The sequence below is a fragment of the Columba livia genome, chromosome 6 (assembly GCF_036013475.1).
Source record: "Columba livia isolate bColLiv1 breed racing homer chromosome 6, bColLiv1.pat.W.v2, whole genome shotgun sequence".
Lineage (NCBI taxonomy): Eukaryota > Metazoa > Chordata > Aves > Columbiformes > Columbidae > Columba > Columba livia.
In genome coordinates this window covers 6349153-6364278 of record NC_088607.1, presented here as the reverse complement: position 1 = coordinate 6364278, position 15126 = coordinate 6349153, and the positions used below count along the sequence as shown (strand labels likewise).

Sequence of the window (15126 nt, the reverse complement as noted above, 5' to 3'; positions counted from 1 at the left end):
CATTTCCAAAAGTACATCAGACCCATGGGTAGTAAAAGTGGTGCCTCTGCCTTCAGGTTCTTCTTTCCACCTGTGAGGAAAGTCTGCTCAACATGAGAGTAGAGGATCAAAAGAACTTCAGTCTTCTCTGCCCAGCCACAATAGAGCAAACCAATCAGAACATCTCTTCTTCCTCGTAGCCAGGGAAAGCAAGCTCCAGAGAAGTGCCCTGAGAAAGATCTTTTTCTGTGAGCTCAATCAGCATGGTGCTGTATCACATGAATCTATGTGCTCAGAGGACAGCAAGGCATAGAGGTGTTTCTTCAGGTCTTTATGAACCAGCCAGTTGTGGTTACCAGTCACACCTAGAAAGCCGCGGAGGAAACTGTAAGGAAGGGAGAGACATTGCTATCTAGAAGTTGCTGTTGTGGCCAGAACCACTAGCTTTTCCCCTTCCCTCAGTCTATGCAGTTTCCTCTGGCTGTTGCTGCTGTTGAAGCAGAAAGAGATGAGCAAAAGGCTCATCTTGTCCCACAACCCACATCACCGCCTCTTCTGGCTGCTTGGCCTCTGCCATTGTAGCTTGCTCAGGGCTGGCTGGAGGATGGTCTCTGCGTATGTTATGGGGCACACTGATTGCTGAAGCCGTTTGCTGTCTCTGGCTGGAAATGAGGCTCCTAGAAAAAAAGGGGGGAAAAAAAAAAAAAAAAGGCAGAACTGAGGAGGCTGTGGAGGTCAGATAAGAAAACCACTGATACCCAGCAGGTAGCAGAGCATTCAGAGAAGCCTCAAGAGCTGCAACCCTGTAAACCTGTGATAAGGACAAGAAAACCCAGCTGTAGCCAGACACCAGAGGAAAGATTACCAGCCTCACATTAGCAACAGACAGCTCTTTCAAGGTTCCTCCTCATTGAGATGATGTGGCTGAGACAGCAACACAAGCAAAAGGTACTGGGGCATACCCTGAGCTGGAAAACCTACAAACCTGCCTTAGTGGGAACTGCCTTGCTCACTGCTCACAACCTCCTGCAGGGCTGCACCTGATTGTCTACCTGCTCTCCCAAAACATTTCTTTTCCTCTCCAACCCTCCCAAACCTATTTGCCTTCTGCTTTCCAAAGTGAGCCCCAAGGTACAGCTCAGCTTGCTGACTGCCCTGGCTGTGGGTACAGCCAGTAAGATTCTCGGAGACTGAAATCCAGAGGGGCTCCTAAGAGCTCGGTTTCTTTACGGACTCAGGTGCTCTAAGAACCCAAACCCGTCCTGCGTGGGCGGTCCTAGGGAGTTTTGCTAATCATTTGCTAATTAGCGCGATTGGTCTACACAGCCCACCTGGGGATGATGGGGCAAGGAGAGATCGCTGCTCCTTAGCTCCCACTTCGGAGCAGCAAAGCTGGAGACAAGGTGAGGTGTGAACCTTTTCTCCCTCGGGCACCCAGCACCCGTCCCCTCCTGCCGCGGGGAAAAGCCCCCGACGCAGCTCTAAAGTCGCGTACTGGCCGGGATCCCTTCCCGCGGAGCGCGGAACGACCCACCAAGCCGGGCCCGGCCCCGCCGCCGCTCCGCGCCGCCCCGCAGCCCGCCCGGCCGCGCCGCGCTGCCCGGGTCGCTGCTCTTTCCTCTGCTGCCCCCGGGCGGCCCCGCCGCGCCCGGCAGCCGCGCTCCCCTCCGCTGGGTTCGCGCGGAGATTCCCTCCTGCCTCCTCTCCCTTCCCTTCCCTTCCCCAGCCGGCGCTGCCTTGACTGTTTTTAGTGCGTGTTTAGTTTTCTGTTGTACTAAGGCCTATGTTGTTTAACATGCAGTTGAAATCTCTAGGCAGATTATGGTGAGTTCAGAGTTATATTTTCCCTCCTCTATCTAAGAGAGCATTATGCAGGGTTCCTCAAAGATGCATGGAAGGAAAAAAAAGGAAACAAATTTGTGAGCCTATTGCCTGAAGTCAGTGGTACATTTAGAAAGGTTCCTGTCCCAAGTGATGGTCTTCTTGCACCAGACATTTGCATGCCAAGCTCTGCCTCTCTTCAACTGTTTAGATGTGATCTCTTAAGATGTTGATTTAGCCTGCTTGATACTACACATATAATTAAAAGCAAGATGCATTTTGATGAAGGTTTGGCTACATGTTCAGTCTCCTCATCCACCAACTAGTCTGTGCCAGAATTGCTCTTCCACTGAACTGTTCTCTTCCAGATCAATTAGTCCATCCACACAAGGTCTTCCAGGACCTACAGCCCCTGTGTCTGTATCCATGGACTCGCTTATCTCACAGACCAAGCCTACTGAGCTCAGTTAGTGTCCGTTGCTCTGTGACAGGTACCCAGGAATCAGGCAGGACTTGCTGTAGCAGGTAGATGTGGTGCATTGACCTCCTCTGAAACCTAACAAGGCTGAACCGAGGATGGTTACTGATACTGGCTCCACAGACAAAAGTCGCCCTGAATTCAGGAGACAAACCTGTGAGCACAAAGGGTCGGTTCAATGTGTCACGTGATGTACTGGAATATACTGCAACTGGTGGAAGGAAATACAATCCAATCGTGAAATCATTCAGCCTAAGCAATGTGAGAAAAGTATTCTTCCGAGAGTAACAAGAAAAAGAAATGAGAAAAAGCACATGGGACTTTTGAATATGCATCTACCTATGTTATTAGGGTAGGCCAGACCTCTTCTTGAAAGTGCTCACTGAAAGGAAGCAGAAGCAACCATCCCTATTTTGACTGCAAACACTTCACAGCAGGTAATTTTGAAAGGGTTTCACCAGCCTGTAGAACAGTGCACTCCTAATCCATTTGACTTTGGCCATTAAGTAACAACAATTACAGATCCCCTCTGTACTTCCCTCTGGGCACATTCAGAACCAACAGGAGGTAAAAATATCTTTGTGGAGCTCTTGCTTTTCTGACATGCTTTCTGACATGTGTTTCAGCTCCTCGCCAAAGACGTGAAGCAGCGGCTGGGGTGTCAAGGGGAAGGCACGGCAGAGGTGAAGAGGCACCCCTTTTTCAAGAGCATGAATTTCAAGCGGTTAGAAGCAGGAATGCTGGATCCTCCCTTTGTCCCTGATGTAAGTACGATAGCAAGAACCCCCAGTGGCTTCTTTTGAGAGATTTGTTTCTAAAATAACTTGTCTCTCTTAGAGCTGTCGTCGCTGTCTGCATGGGCAGCTGCCCTAGGAAGATGTGATAAGTGGCAGGGCTGGAGTGGGGAGGCTGGGAGGAAGAGAGCTGCTCTGTGGACGTGTGCATGCTGGCTGGGTGGGCCTCCACGCAGGGTGGTGACCTGGGGCTTGATTCATTCCCACTCAGTTTACCACAGTCTTCCTATGTGACACTGGAGGCACCAGTGCATCTGTACATGCCTCGCTTCCCAAACTTCAGACTGAGAACCTTTGTGTTCACTTATCCATGGTAGTGGTGTGAGAATAAGTACGCTCAGGACCAGGTGGTGCTCGGAACAGTCAGCAATGAAAGCCACATGTATGCATACAGATATAGAGATATATATGCTGAGGTGAAACCAGAACCACAAAGTCCAAAGCTCCGTGGAACTGTGGAATGGGCGGGATCATCAGGAAAACAGTCATTGATTACAGAGTCTGAACCAGGTTCAGATATCAAGTGTCACCTCAAGCAGAGGAGGTGACTTGGACCTGAGAGAGCATTTTGAACTTGTTAGTATTCATGGGGCACAGAACCCAGCATTGAGTCCTTACTCAGGTTTATACACCAGTCCTACACATACTGCAAGTCTTTGTTGCATTGGCAATAACAAAACTTTTTCCACTCTTCTGTGGTATCGGCCTCTACCCCAGCGCACAGAGTTATCTGATTATTTTCCTCCTGCAGGGCTCTCTTTCTGGCTAGACCTTCTATCCTTAAAGTTCCCATATGGTTCTAAGTAAACACTGCCATTTTAACATATTAAGGAAAGTAACATCTTGGCAGCTCTCATTCACATCACTGCAAACTCAACCAAACCAAAGTGGTTTGAACACTACAACAGTTTACTTTAGCTGCTCTGGTTTTGCTTTACATTTTACTATGTGGCCTAGTTATTTTTGCCAATTAGCCCGTGGTGTTACGACCTGCTTTAGTGGGAAGAAATAGGAGACAAGCTACTATTTCTTTCTGATGTAGAAAATTGGAAAATTCTGGGCTGAAATTTGGGATCCACCAGAGTGTTTTAAAAGCTTCACTGTAGCATGTAAGGCCCAGAAGGCACCTCTTATAGACATATTTGCTAAAGCAGAGGCACATAAATTTTTATGGCTATTTATTGGGAACTCAAGAGCTGCCCCTAATTTAATTTATTTGGCACTTCATCCATAGATTTCCAAGTCTTTACTGAAGTCAGCTGAATAGCCCAAAGCTATATAGCCAATGGCAGAGCTTGTAATCCAGCCCATATCTCTTCATCCTCTTCTAGACCAATCTCTCCCCACAAAAATGTCGTGGCTTGCAGCTATCAGGAATGTGGAGGGATGCAGCCTCCAGCAAATAGGACTTCTGTCAGCAACCAGCTTGATTTGTTTGGTCACACTGCTCGGATCTAGAGAAAATACCGCACGGGCTGTGCAGTCGTGATACCACATGTAGACAGTGGGATTCTTGAGTTCAGCAGGTCAGGCTGGTCCCACAAACCACCATTCCAGTGCATCAAAGGGTAATTGTGCTCTTGATGGGAGCTGTCTAGGCGTGCAGATGGCCACACTAACTGTGACAGGTAGCCAGGGATGACTGTTTCTGCTTTCTGCAGCTGACTGCTGGAATACAAGCTAAAAGCAACGTCACTGCAAAGAGTCATGTCTCTGTCATCCCCCAAGATTAAGTAGTTAGAAAAGGCATTTGACTATTTGTTTGAAGAAATGCAGCCGAGTTAATAGAGGTGATTCTGGACAGCTTCCAGCAGCTGAGCTATTAATAAAAACAATGGAAAAATGCCAAACCTCTTCTGTTTTCTTTAGCAATTAGTATACGTTCCTTTAAACTTTTAAGCTGCAAACTCCACGGGTATCTGAGCAGAGGGAGGGACACTTCTATTTGAGGTTCCTTTCCAGAGCTGTCTCCAGTGTGTCACTCACAAACATTCTGGTTTTCTGTTGTTCCCTCTCTAAAAAAAAAAAAGCCTACGGAAGATATTTTTTAATTCTCTCTTTCTGGCCTTTTCCCCTCACCTCTTAACCATATGGAACGTGGATGACTAAAACCCACTGTGGCTGTTCTGATGATTTAAGGACTTCAAAGTGGGAAGCTTAACATGCTCAAAGCAAAGTCAGCCTTTGATGATAAATGTGCCGGTAGAGCAAATCTAGAGAAGCAGGATGCAGATAGTCACTTGTCGTTAGGGATTCTCACTTGACTGAACTTGTGAATGAAAGCACATGGTCAGACTCATAAATATTTTTTCTCTTGTTGTTTTTCCTGCTGAGACAGCCCAGAGCAGTGTACTGCAAGGATGTGTTAGACATCGAGCAGTTCTCCACAGTGAAAGGAGTTAACCTGGACCAAACAGATGATGATTTCTATTCCAAGTTTTCCACAGGATCGGTATCTATTCCATGGCAAAATGAGGTAAGGATGTATCATAGTAAAATTACTCCAAGAAAACCACTAGCACAGATGGTTTAAGAGGACTTGTATATTTCCAGTAATATATAGCTTCTGGCTAACTTGCCAGACTCTAATGCTTTCATAAGTTACAAATGGCCTCTTTCAAGATCCATAATGTACCACAGATGTCAGGTTCAGGTGACTGTATCTGTTGGCTCTGTGTATTTGTGTAAATTGGCAAGGATCCTACTGTACTTCCTTCTCCTGGATTTCTACAGAGGTGTTTGAGCCACAGTTCTGAGGAGCTTCCATGGGAGGCTCCTCCGTGATCCTGATCTCATCCATTGTCCTGTACCTGCAGTGGGTCCCAGCTTCAGCACTTGACTCTGGGCCTTGAACTGCTTCAGGATTTCAACATCTGGGTCTTTGTTACTGTTTGATATCAAAACACATCCAGTAGTGGATTTTGTAATCCAACACTGGATCGAACAGCAGATCCACTTGGGCAGAGGGGTGCTAGTAACTGGGATTTTGTGAGTGTGCCTGTCTTCATCCAATGTTATCCCCAGCGCTAAAGAACAGAGTCGAAAGCTTTAAGGCGCAATTTCTACTGAGACTGATGTGCAACCATGCAGAGAGCACTCAGCCTCTCTTTTTCATACATCTGTTTGCCTTCTATAGCCACCAGCAGGAATTCAGCTGGTAACTCTCCTAAGATAGTGCTCAAGCTGCTGGTCCTGACCCGACTTTGAACAACCAAGCTCTACTGGAATATATTTAATGTAGATGTTTGTTTGTTTGTTTTTTAATTTATTCCACTAGATGATAGAAACAGAGTGTTTCAAAGAGCTGAATGTATTTGGACCAAATGGTACTATTTCACCAGACCTAAACAGAAGTTACCCTCCAGAGCCACCCAAGAAAGGATTGCTACAGAGAATATTTAAGCGACAGGTGAGATGTTTTATGACTAAGACAAGGAACCTCCCATAGATGCCCAGTGTCACAGCCACTTTCTGGTGATATTTTTGTAGGAAAAAGATAGTATGTCTTAGAGAGAGCTTGCTGTCACAGTTTTCTGGTAACTTCCTAACTAATACTGACTATCTCAGGTTTCCCATCTATGTCTTGTGATTTGTTTTTTACCACCAGAAGTTCCAGCATTTTTCATCAGCTTTGTTTCCAGTGGTTGAAAACTTCTTACCCAAACTATCTTTCAGTGATAGGTTGAAATGCCTTTTGAAGTGGTTATATAGTTTTTATAAGTTCCTCGTGAAAAGCTTTAATTCATGTATTTATTAAGAGAAAAAAGTGCAAATGTTGAGTGAGGTGGCCATGGCAGGAAACCAAAACACTAGAGGAGAGAGCAGACCAGAGCATGAGTGATATACAGCTTTCATGAGGCACCATGGCACCTCTTGCAAAGCTAAATAACATTCCCAGACCGATCTGTTTCTGTAGGGTTAAAACCTTGTGTGAGCACTAGCAGGTCTCCTCTGTATTAGTCAGATTTAGCAGATACTGACATTTTGCAGTGAATTGATTTGACTCCTGGAGCTCGAGTGAGACTTCTTTGCTGCATTCCTCAAGAACTGCCACGGTCCTCCTGACCTAGAGAGAATGCAGGTAAGAAAGTGAAGAATAGTTTACATCCAAAGATCTTCAAACAAAATCTTGCAGTCCAGTCAGTACATTATCATCATAAAATGAACAATATTGGCCTAAAAGAAAGCACAGCGTGTTTTGGGGATCTAATTGTCGTTGTCTTCCTCCTTCTACAGCATCAGAACAATTCAAAGAGTTCTCCAAATTCAAAGGCCAGTTTAAATCACCACATAAATTCAAATCATGTAAGTTCAAACTCCACTGGAAGCAGCTAGTTCCAACTCAGTTTTGTGAAACAACATGTTGCATCCTTCCACTATAATCTATGGAGCTTCTATGGATGAGAGCGCCTCCACCGTTGAGTGAAAAAATAGAAATAAAATAAAGAAATCTCCCCCAAATGGAGATTTTTCTATCCATTCCTTCCAGTGGAGCCTCGCATTTTAAGAAGAATTTTCCACTCAGGTCTGTTTTTGGAGGTGGCACTCAAGACTGTGTGAATCCGATTTGTCTATTTAGAACATTGCAATAGAAATTCAATGAACATGACTACTTGCACGTATTTAAATAGCATCATACTAGAACTGAATTTTGTCTTTATTATTTTTAAAGAAAAGTTTTGTAAATTTCTCTATTGTCTCAGTTTACATTTTGTACATTTGTATTTAAATGAAAGTCAGACTTTGGAGGTGTATATTTTCCAAGCAGCAGCTGTAAAGCCATGTGTTTTAAGACATTTTTTTAAAAGAAAAAAAAATGTGACTCAAGACTTCCAGAGCCTCAAAAGAGAAATCATTCTTTTTAGTAAATCTAGAAAAATATTCATAAATCACTTTATCAGACTGGGTTTTATTTACATGCATTTTAATGGAACAGTTTCTTCTTAATTATTTTACATTTGTATATTTGGTTTACAGCAACACTGCATACATTTCTTCATTAGTTCATAATGTCTCGCATAAAATGCTAAAAGACAAGATTTTGACACATTCAAGAATGCTACTTGCTATGCCTAAGGTGTGTGATGTCGTGGGACCAGCACAGCTGAGATTTGCACTTATTTAGATTAGAAAGGGAACTGTATTTCAAGCCCTTTGCTACTTTTTGTGCCATTTCTAATGACAGCAAGAACAGAACTGAGTGAGAGGTGACGAGGAAAGCAAACAACGGTTTGTTTTTCGAGAGCTTGAAACCTGCACCTACTGAAATGAGGGCAAAACTCTGTGTTCTCCCTGCTGCAGTCAAAAGTCCAAGGCCTTTCCACAGTTGCAAGGTAGCAAGAGAGAAAGTCAATAGTCTGGTTTGTGCTGACCATGAGATGCAGAACAGCTTTCTGGAGCTGAGCGGTGGAGGTTTGGAGTAGGATCTGAGCTCCTTTTGAGCAGCAGCAGAACCTGCAGGTTGTGTCTGTGCTTGGAGTCCTTTCATGTGTCACACCAAACACGCCGTGAATCATCTCCACAATTAGGTCTTCAGCTTAATTGTATAAAACTTCAGTTATGAAATAATACGTCCCACCTTTGGTTCCATCATTCTTTGTCCAGGATCCTTTAACCATTAACAGAAAGATTGTTCCCACTGATACTAGGAACACCAAATAAAAAAGTATGGTTACTTCCCTTCAACAGGAATTGGAAAACCTTTGTCCCCCCAAGCGTGGGCAGGACCTCTGTAGCCCAATGTGTTCAGGTTGGTTCTCCAAGCCCTCGCAATGTTGGCTAGCGCAGACTGATGGTTTTACACCTTTTTGTCATCATGGCCAGCTGAAGGTCAGCCTGGTGTGTCTAAAAGCCTGTTGGCTGGTAGTGTGGTTATCCCAGGGTACAAGGAAGTAATGTTGCAGTGGAAGTTTTCATAGCCAAAATTCTTTAGACTATCATCTGTATGTTCTATTTGGCCAATGCAGAAGGGAAGAAGATGCAGGTTATCAGTGAGAAAGCTCTGAGTGAGAAAGTCACAGGAATTGCATACTAAAACAGCTTGAGGCCATGAAGAAGAGAGGCAGAACAGGGCCAGGATTTGCATGAAGCAGCTGACAGAGAAACGTCAAGAAAGGGGGATGGGGCTTGGGCACCTTTGTCAAGAGTAAAGTATGTTAAGATGCAACGCCACATCATTTCAGAAGCCTCCAGTTTTCCCGATTGCTAGTACATGTGCAGTGAATCTGTGTAAGTGTGCCATAATGTCATCAAGAAGTTGTTCTTTTTCTCCTTCAGATCAGTGTGACCCACAAATTCCTTTTCCCTGTCTTGGTGGTGCTCAGGGAGAGCTTTAACCACTCTCCCATCTCAGATGAGGGCATTGCAGATCATATGGAAGATGCAAGATTTTAGAGAGATGGTAATAGATCAGAATTTTGAGTAATTTTCTCTCTGTGTATAAGCTATAAACTAAATCTATGATGGTTTCAGCTCTCTGAAAGGAGGGGAATTAAATATTGTAGAGGTGGAAGTCACTACGCACAGATAGGGCTGTTACCTCCAGTTCTGTTCTCATGGCCTGATGTAAAACTACTTATGGCAACAGGAATCTGATCGGTCACTTGAACACGTTCTGCAGGAAGACATACTTGCTCTGGGAGATTTTTCACTTATGGGATTTCACTTGATTTCGATAAAAGTAGGTGATTTGATCTGTTTCTGTGACTCTAAGACATCCCTTTTCAATGGTATGGTGTACAATAGGCTTGTGCACCCCCAGCTGATTTCACCCCATGCACAGGTGCTGGGGGACAGGATGCTGCATGGGGGCTAGAGGGAAAGACTAAGCTCTTTTTTTTTTTTCCACGACTGCCATTATCTCACTTTGCAACAACAGACAAGTATATTTCCCCATCAGAAAAACATGTCTGATAATATCTACCTGCCACCATGAGGAAGGGAAAAAGATGGTTGGAGGAAGGCTTAGAGATTAATATTTCATTGGGTAATTCTGGTAAAACTGATAAAACTGCAGCTATGAGCCCAAGGGCTTCATCTCCTCCGTGTTACCAGTTTAGCACACAAAGACTGAATTTTCTTTCTTTACCCTCTCCCACTTGGGAAATAAAACCCTAATAACCACAAACCCCTTCCTGAAAGCTGGTGAACAAATTGCAAATATATTGTAGATGGCCTTATACGTCTTAGATGCTATTAGCCTTAACTAGCGGTGGGTGACTTTCTTCTATGACATCAGTGAATGATTGACAGCAGATGTGCCTTCTGCTGCTCTCCTTTCAGCTGGGATGGTTTGTTACTCAGCACCTTTAGGACTTTAGTGGCGGAGACACAGGGATAGAGCAAAGTCCTTGAATGACGAGAGCTGTGTTCAGTGAGTCTGGATACTTGGAGGACGATATGCGGGGGTTAGATATCCCGCATCCTCAGGATGGTGTGGAGGAAGGATGCTTAGATGCACTTCAAGCCTGGGATGAAGTTCCTCTGGATCCCACACCCTTGGGAGCAGTGAGTGAGTAAGGGAAGAGACAGAAACCAAAAACCAGTTGAGGTGTTGCTATCCTGGCTGACAGGCTTTAAACAGTTTTACGATGCTGGGGCAGCAGAATTGTGGCATTCTTTCCGTGTCCAAGCCCTGAGAGACTCAATCTGTATCATACATCAGTAGCGATGATGAGCAGTCCTAGGAATCTTCTAGTCAGGGTTCACCTACAATCTTGGGAGAGCATTTGCAGTGGGATTTTTAGTGCTTTGATTCAAAGTGAATAGTTTTTAGGGTGGGTTTGCACATAACAAAGGAACAGAAAGAAGTAATTAGTTAATGGTTTTCCAGACTGACTAGTTTTCTGTGTCTCCTTTCCAGTTACAATACAAATTCTTTCAAAAAAAAACACAGAAGTTCAGATCTGGTTGCTTGTTTTAAATAGACAGATGAGCAAATTTAGCTCTTTTTAAGAATCAGAAACCTTTTGCAATCTGATCCTGAATTTTGCAAGCATGGTTGTTATTTTTTGAATCTTTACTAAGTAGTCTGATTAACACTAATGAGTTTACAGGTTTTTTTTGATCCAGATGTTTGTTACTCATTTTCTGCAGTGTCTCAAGGTTCATTTAAGTCTTGTAGCATTTTTTCTCCGTCTGGTTGGATGAGAGGCTTTTTTAAACAAAGGTGCGATGAAGGGAAAAATAACAAATAATGTACTCTTGACTTGGATTATCTAAAATGAGATTTTTTTTACAAGGATGGCCATGACTCAGGTGTTTTTTTTCTGAGCAAAAAACCTGCTTGTGAAGCTTGAAAAGGTGTGAAGATAATCAAACCGAACAGGTAATGGAGATCAAACTGAGCATTAGGGAGATACAGAATTCAATACTGCAGTGTTAGTCTGGCCCTACTGATTAGGGATGCTGGTTACTGGCAGTTCAGAGACAATACCAGGTATCTGTAAGAACAGTTTGATACCATCTCAGTTTGCAGTCACCCCCTGCTGCAGAAGCAACGGGTAAGAGTGCCGTCAGCAGTGGGGAATCCAACTGGGCCGACCCAGTAAAGCGGCTGATTCAAAGATGCTGGTTCTTGATGTGGTTCAGCCAGACCTCAGGATCCAGCTGGAATTCCTTGCTTTGTCTGTCGCAGCCTCGCATTTCAATTCTGGTTTCTGTCAATCTTTTAGAGATGCCTCAGCTAAAAAGAAAACCAGGAAACCAATCTGTAATACTGATAAACCCACGGGCAGGACGAGGAAGACAGACAAGCTGTGAGCTCTGGAGGACGGTGTGAAAACTGCCATAATGTGTGTGTCATCTTCAGCAAGTGTCCAATGGCACTTGTTATCACACATTCTTCCTTGGTTCAGCGTATTGCTCACAGCTTTTTGAGTAACCTTGACACAAGGTCATATTAAGCACAGGGTCTGGGCCGTGGCTCAAAGATAATGTCCCTGTGAGGGTTGGGTGTAACAGGTTGACCAGGGAAGTAGGGACCCACTTGGCCTGCACAAAGAGCCATCACACAGGGACTTTTCTAGAAGAGCAATAAATGCACACCCTTATAGCACAGCTGCTTCTCCTTATGGACACCCATGGAACAGGTGGCTGCAGGAACCAGCTTCATTGTGGCCAAGATACGGGTGTTTCAACCTCTGCTTCACAGCTGTGATTTTTTTTTTTTCACTTCAGATCTGTAGTGCTCACTTGTTAAATATCTCAGTGCAGATGAGATCACCCATCAGACATATCTAGCCATTTCCCGTACAAGCTTTGAAAAGACTGGACTTCACTTTGAAAGGCCATCCTTGGGTTATTCTGCCCTTTGGGATGTAGAGCACCTTCATGTGCGTAGCATGAGCACAAAGTAGCCTGCAGGAGCTCTAGCAGCCCAGACTAAAACTGATAATGCTTCAGAAACAGGTGCCAGTTTCATGAAAGCACCACTTGTTTTGTCTGTCCTTGCATCAAAGAAGTCCAGTGATGAATGGAGTGGGACCCAGAGACTTCAAGGCTCTCCTGCCCGAGGGTGCTTCTCGCCTGTCTTGGGATGGTGGGAGGTACATTTGGCAGTGAAGTTTGTGAGAATCTGTCTGTTCAGTGTCTCCAGAGGGTTCCAGAGCTGTCTATGGCAAGCCTTTCACAAATATGACCTGCAATTTAAATACTACCCGTTATTTAGAGTAAGAATAATAATGACTAACACCCTCCTGCTAAAACTGAGAGAACGACTGCGTAAGTTTAAAACAATTCTTCACTTCTGTGTGCTAGGCAGGACACAATCTCTTTTTGTACTAAATTATATTGTTTATGCAGTGCTGGCTGGTAATAACTTCAAAAAGAAAAGAGAAAGAAATTGGTTCAGAGAATTTTGCAAATTATTTCCTTTAGGGACGCGACCAAAGAAGGTGAAAGCCAACAGTATTGTACACTCACCTCCCCAAACGTCCCTGTGACAATACAAATACAAGCTGCTGCAGCTGGATCAGCTAAGCCCCTGTACTGACAAATGGGCTTTGTGAAGAAACAATTTTAAATGGATTGCTGCCTATTCACTGAAATGAATTTTACTGCTGGCGCAGATGTATTCTCCTTGGTTTATGTCCTGGAGCCAGAAGCAGTGGTTTGAATTCCTATTCTGCCCGCGTTTTTCTTCACTGCCCTGGGCAAACCTCTGCGCAATTTTGTTTTCCCATTCTTAAACAAGGAGGGCTGTTCTCTGCCTATCAATAGAAAACACTTTGGAGTCCGTGCATAGAAGAGATCAATATCAGCTCTTTGTATTATTATTTAATTGAAATAGGCTTAATATAGCTGCTCTTATTTACATGACTGGGGAGATGACGCGTGTACATTAGGGTTCTTTTTTACCATTGGTTTGTCTTAGTTCCTTGGAGATATTGAAACAGAACGCACTGCGCTTCTGTTAAGACATCTCCAAAAGAAGGTAAGAGGACAGTGCAAATGCTAAACTATTCATTTCTTAAGAGCTAGCTAGTAATTGCAGTGTTCACACAAACCTTTCCTCTTGTTTTACATTGGAAAGAAATAGTTATGGGGAAGGGAACAAAACAACATTCATTGGTTCCGCTCTTTTGGCCAAGCCTGCAGATGAAATCCTAGGTACCAATTAAGAGAGATGCTGCGTGAAGTCACAGAGATGTGAGTGTGGCAAACGTTGGGTCAACCATGGAGACGTTGGGTCAACCATGGAGACGTTGGCCCAGCTGTGGAAAGAAAAGAGGCGACCACGTACCTGGCACCAATGGGCTCCAAGGGGAGCTCCGGGTTTTCTGGAGAATCAGTGGCCCTGTAGAGAAGATTCGCTCTCAGAGAAGCAGCATTTCAGGTAGTGGCAGGATGACAAATGTGTTTTCCTTTCTCATCGCCCCACACGCAGCTGTTAGATGTGTTTATTAGCGAGCTCGAACACGTTACCTTTCATGCGTATTGAATGCGGTCTCCCTTAATTGCATTCCTTTTAAACACTGGACACTCTTCTAAAAGACTTAACATTTTAGCCTTTTGAAGGTGAAAGTTGTAAAAACTTTATTTTGTGTTTCTAAGCAATGTAGATAGACCTAAAGATTTCATGAACTATCATGTGGTTGCCCTTATCTGACTAATAATTAAATTGTAAAATTGCGGTTTCATATTAGGGTTAGTCTTTTCACCTGCTTTAAAAAACAAAAATCATATTTGGTATATAAACACACACAGAATATCCTTCTGACTGAGTTTCAAGAGCATATCCAAGATTAAATGTTTTTAAGCACTTCTAATACTGTAGTCTATAAGAGGAGCAGACACTTCTAAAGCAATGTTAAAAGTTGTCTTTCATAACTGAGTCAACAGATCATTTTTGTAATAAATCAAAGCAAGTGTTCTCAATTAGAAGAGCTAGTGGCTGTTGGTATTGTACAAAACAAAACTCATTCTAGTATCCAAAGGGTTAGGGGTGGGAGGGTCTATTTGGTTTTGTTTCTCTTTCCAGGGAGATCTTTAACATTGTTTGATGAAGCTAGTTTCATTTTGGGATTGTTACTGAAGATAAAGGCTTCTGTGTTCTATGGCTGCTTGGATTCTTCGTACATAATGTCCTAGTAATGTCACAGTGCTGCTGTATCTAGATCAAACCACTGTTTTGATTGTTTTTTTGGCTTTCTTTTTTAATAAATTCCTTAATTTAAATATACGAAAACTGTATGTTTTGCTTTAATGAGGTGTGTGATCAAACTGGGCATCCTCAAGTCCTTGGGATCTTGAAGGTGATTGCAGTGAGCGTGGGATGCAGCCCGTACCTTGCTAGATGCCTTTGTAGCTTCATGTTTCAATATCACTGCCTTTCCTATTTTCCGTCGCACCACATGTTCACAGGGACTGAGGGAACCGAAAACCAAACTGAGGTTGTGTATCACTTTGTGGAGGTTCAGATTGTCACCCCAGAGCAGGTTGTGTGGGGATTCCCCCGGGAATCCTTCCTCTGCCTTCCACCCTCACACCCCCAGCCCCTCTGCACTGCAAACCCGCAACCAACACAGCTCCTCATGACCTTAAACACAAGTCCAA

At 43.9% G+C, this 15126-nt stretch overlaps 1 protein-coding gene across 5 annotated transcripts in view; it reads left to right on the top strand.

Annotated features, from left to right (window-relative positions):
- Window positions 1-7964, top strand: part of GRK5 (G protein-coupled receptor kinase 5) — a 167405-nt gene extending 159441 nt beyond the window's left edge. For 4 of the 5 annotated variants that reach the window (XM_065066881.1, XM_065066879.1, XM_065066882.1 and 1 more), the window contains 4 exons: window positions 2905-3042; window positions 5411-5548; window positions 6350-6481; window positions 7309-7964. In XM_065066881.1, coding sequence (XP_064922953.1) covers window positions 2905-3042; window positions 5411-5548; window positions 6350-6481; window positions 7309-7407 — 507 coding nt within the window. In that variant the 3' untranslated portion in view covers window positions 7408-7964. Of the gene's footprint in view, window positions 1-2904; window positions 3043-5410; window positions 5549-6349; window positions 6482-7062; window positions 7154-7308 lie in introns of all 5 variants that reach the window. The other variant, XR_010473409.1, reaches the window with a different exon arrangement.
- Window positions 7965-15126: the final 7162 nt, after the last annotated feature.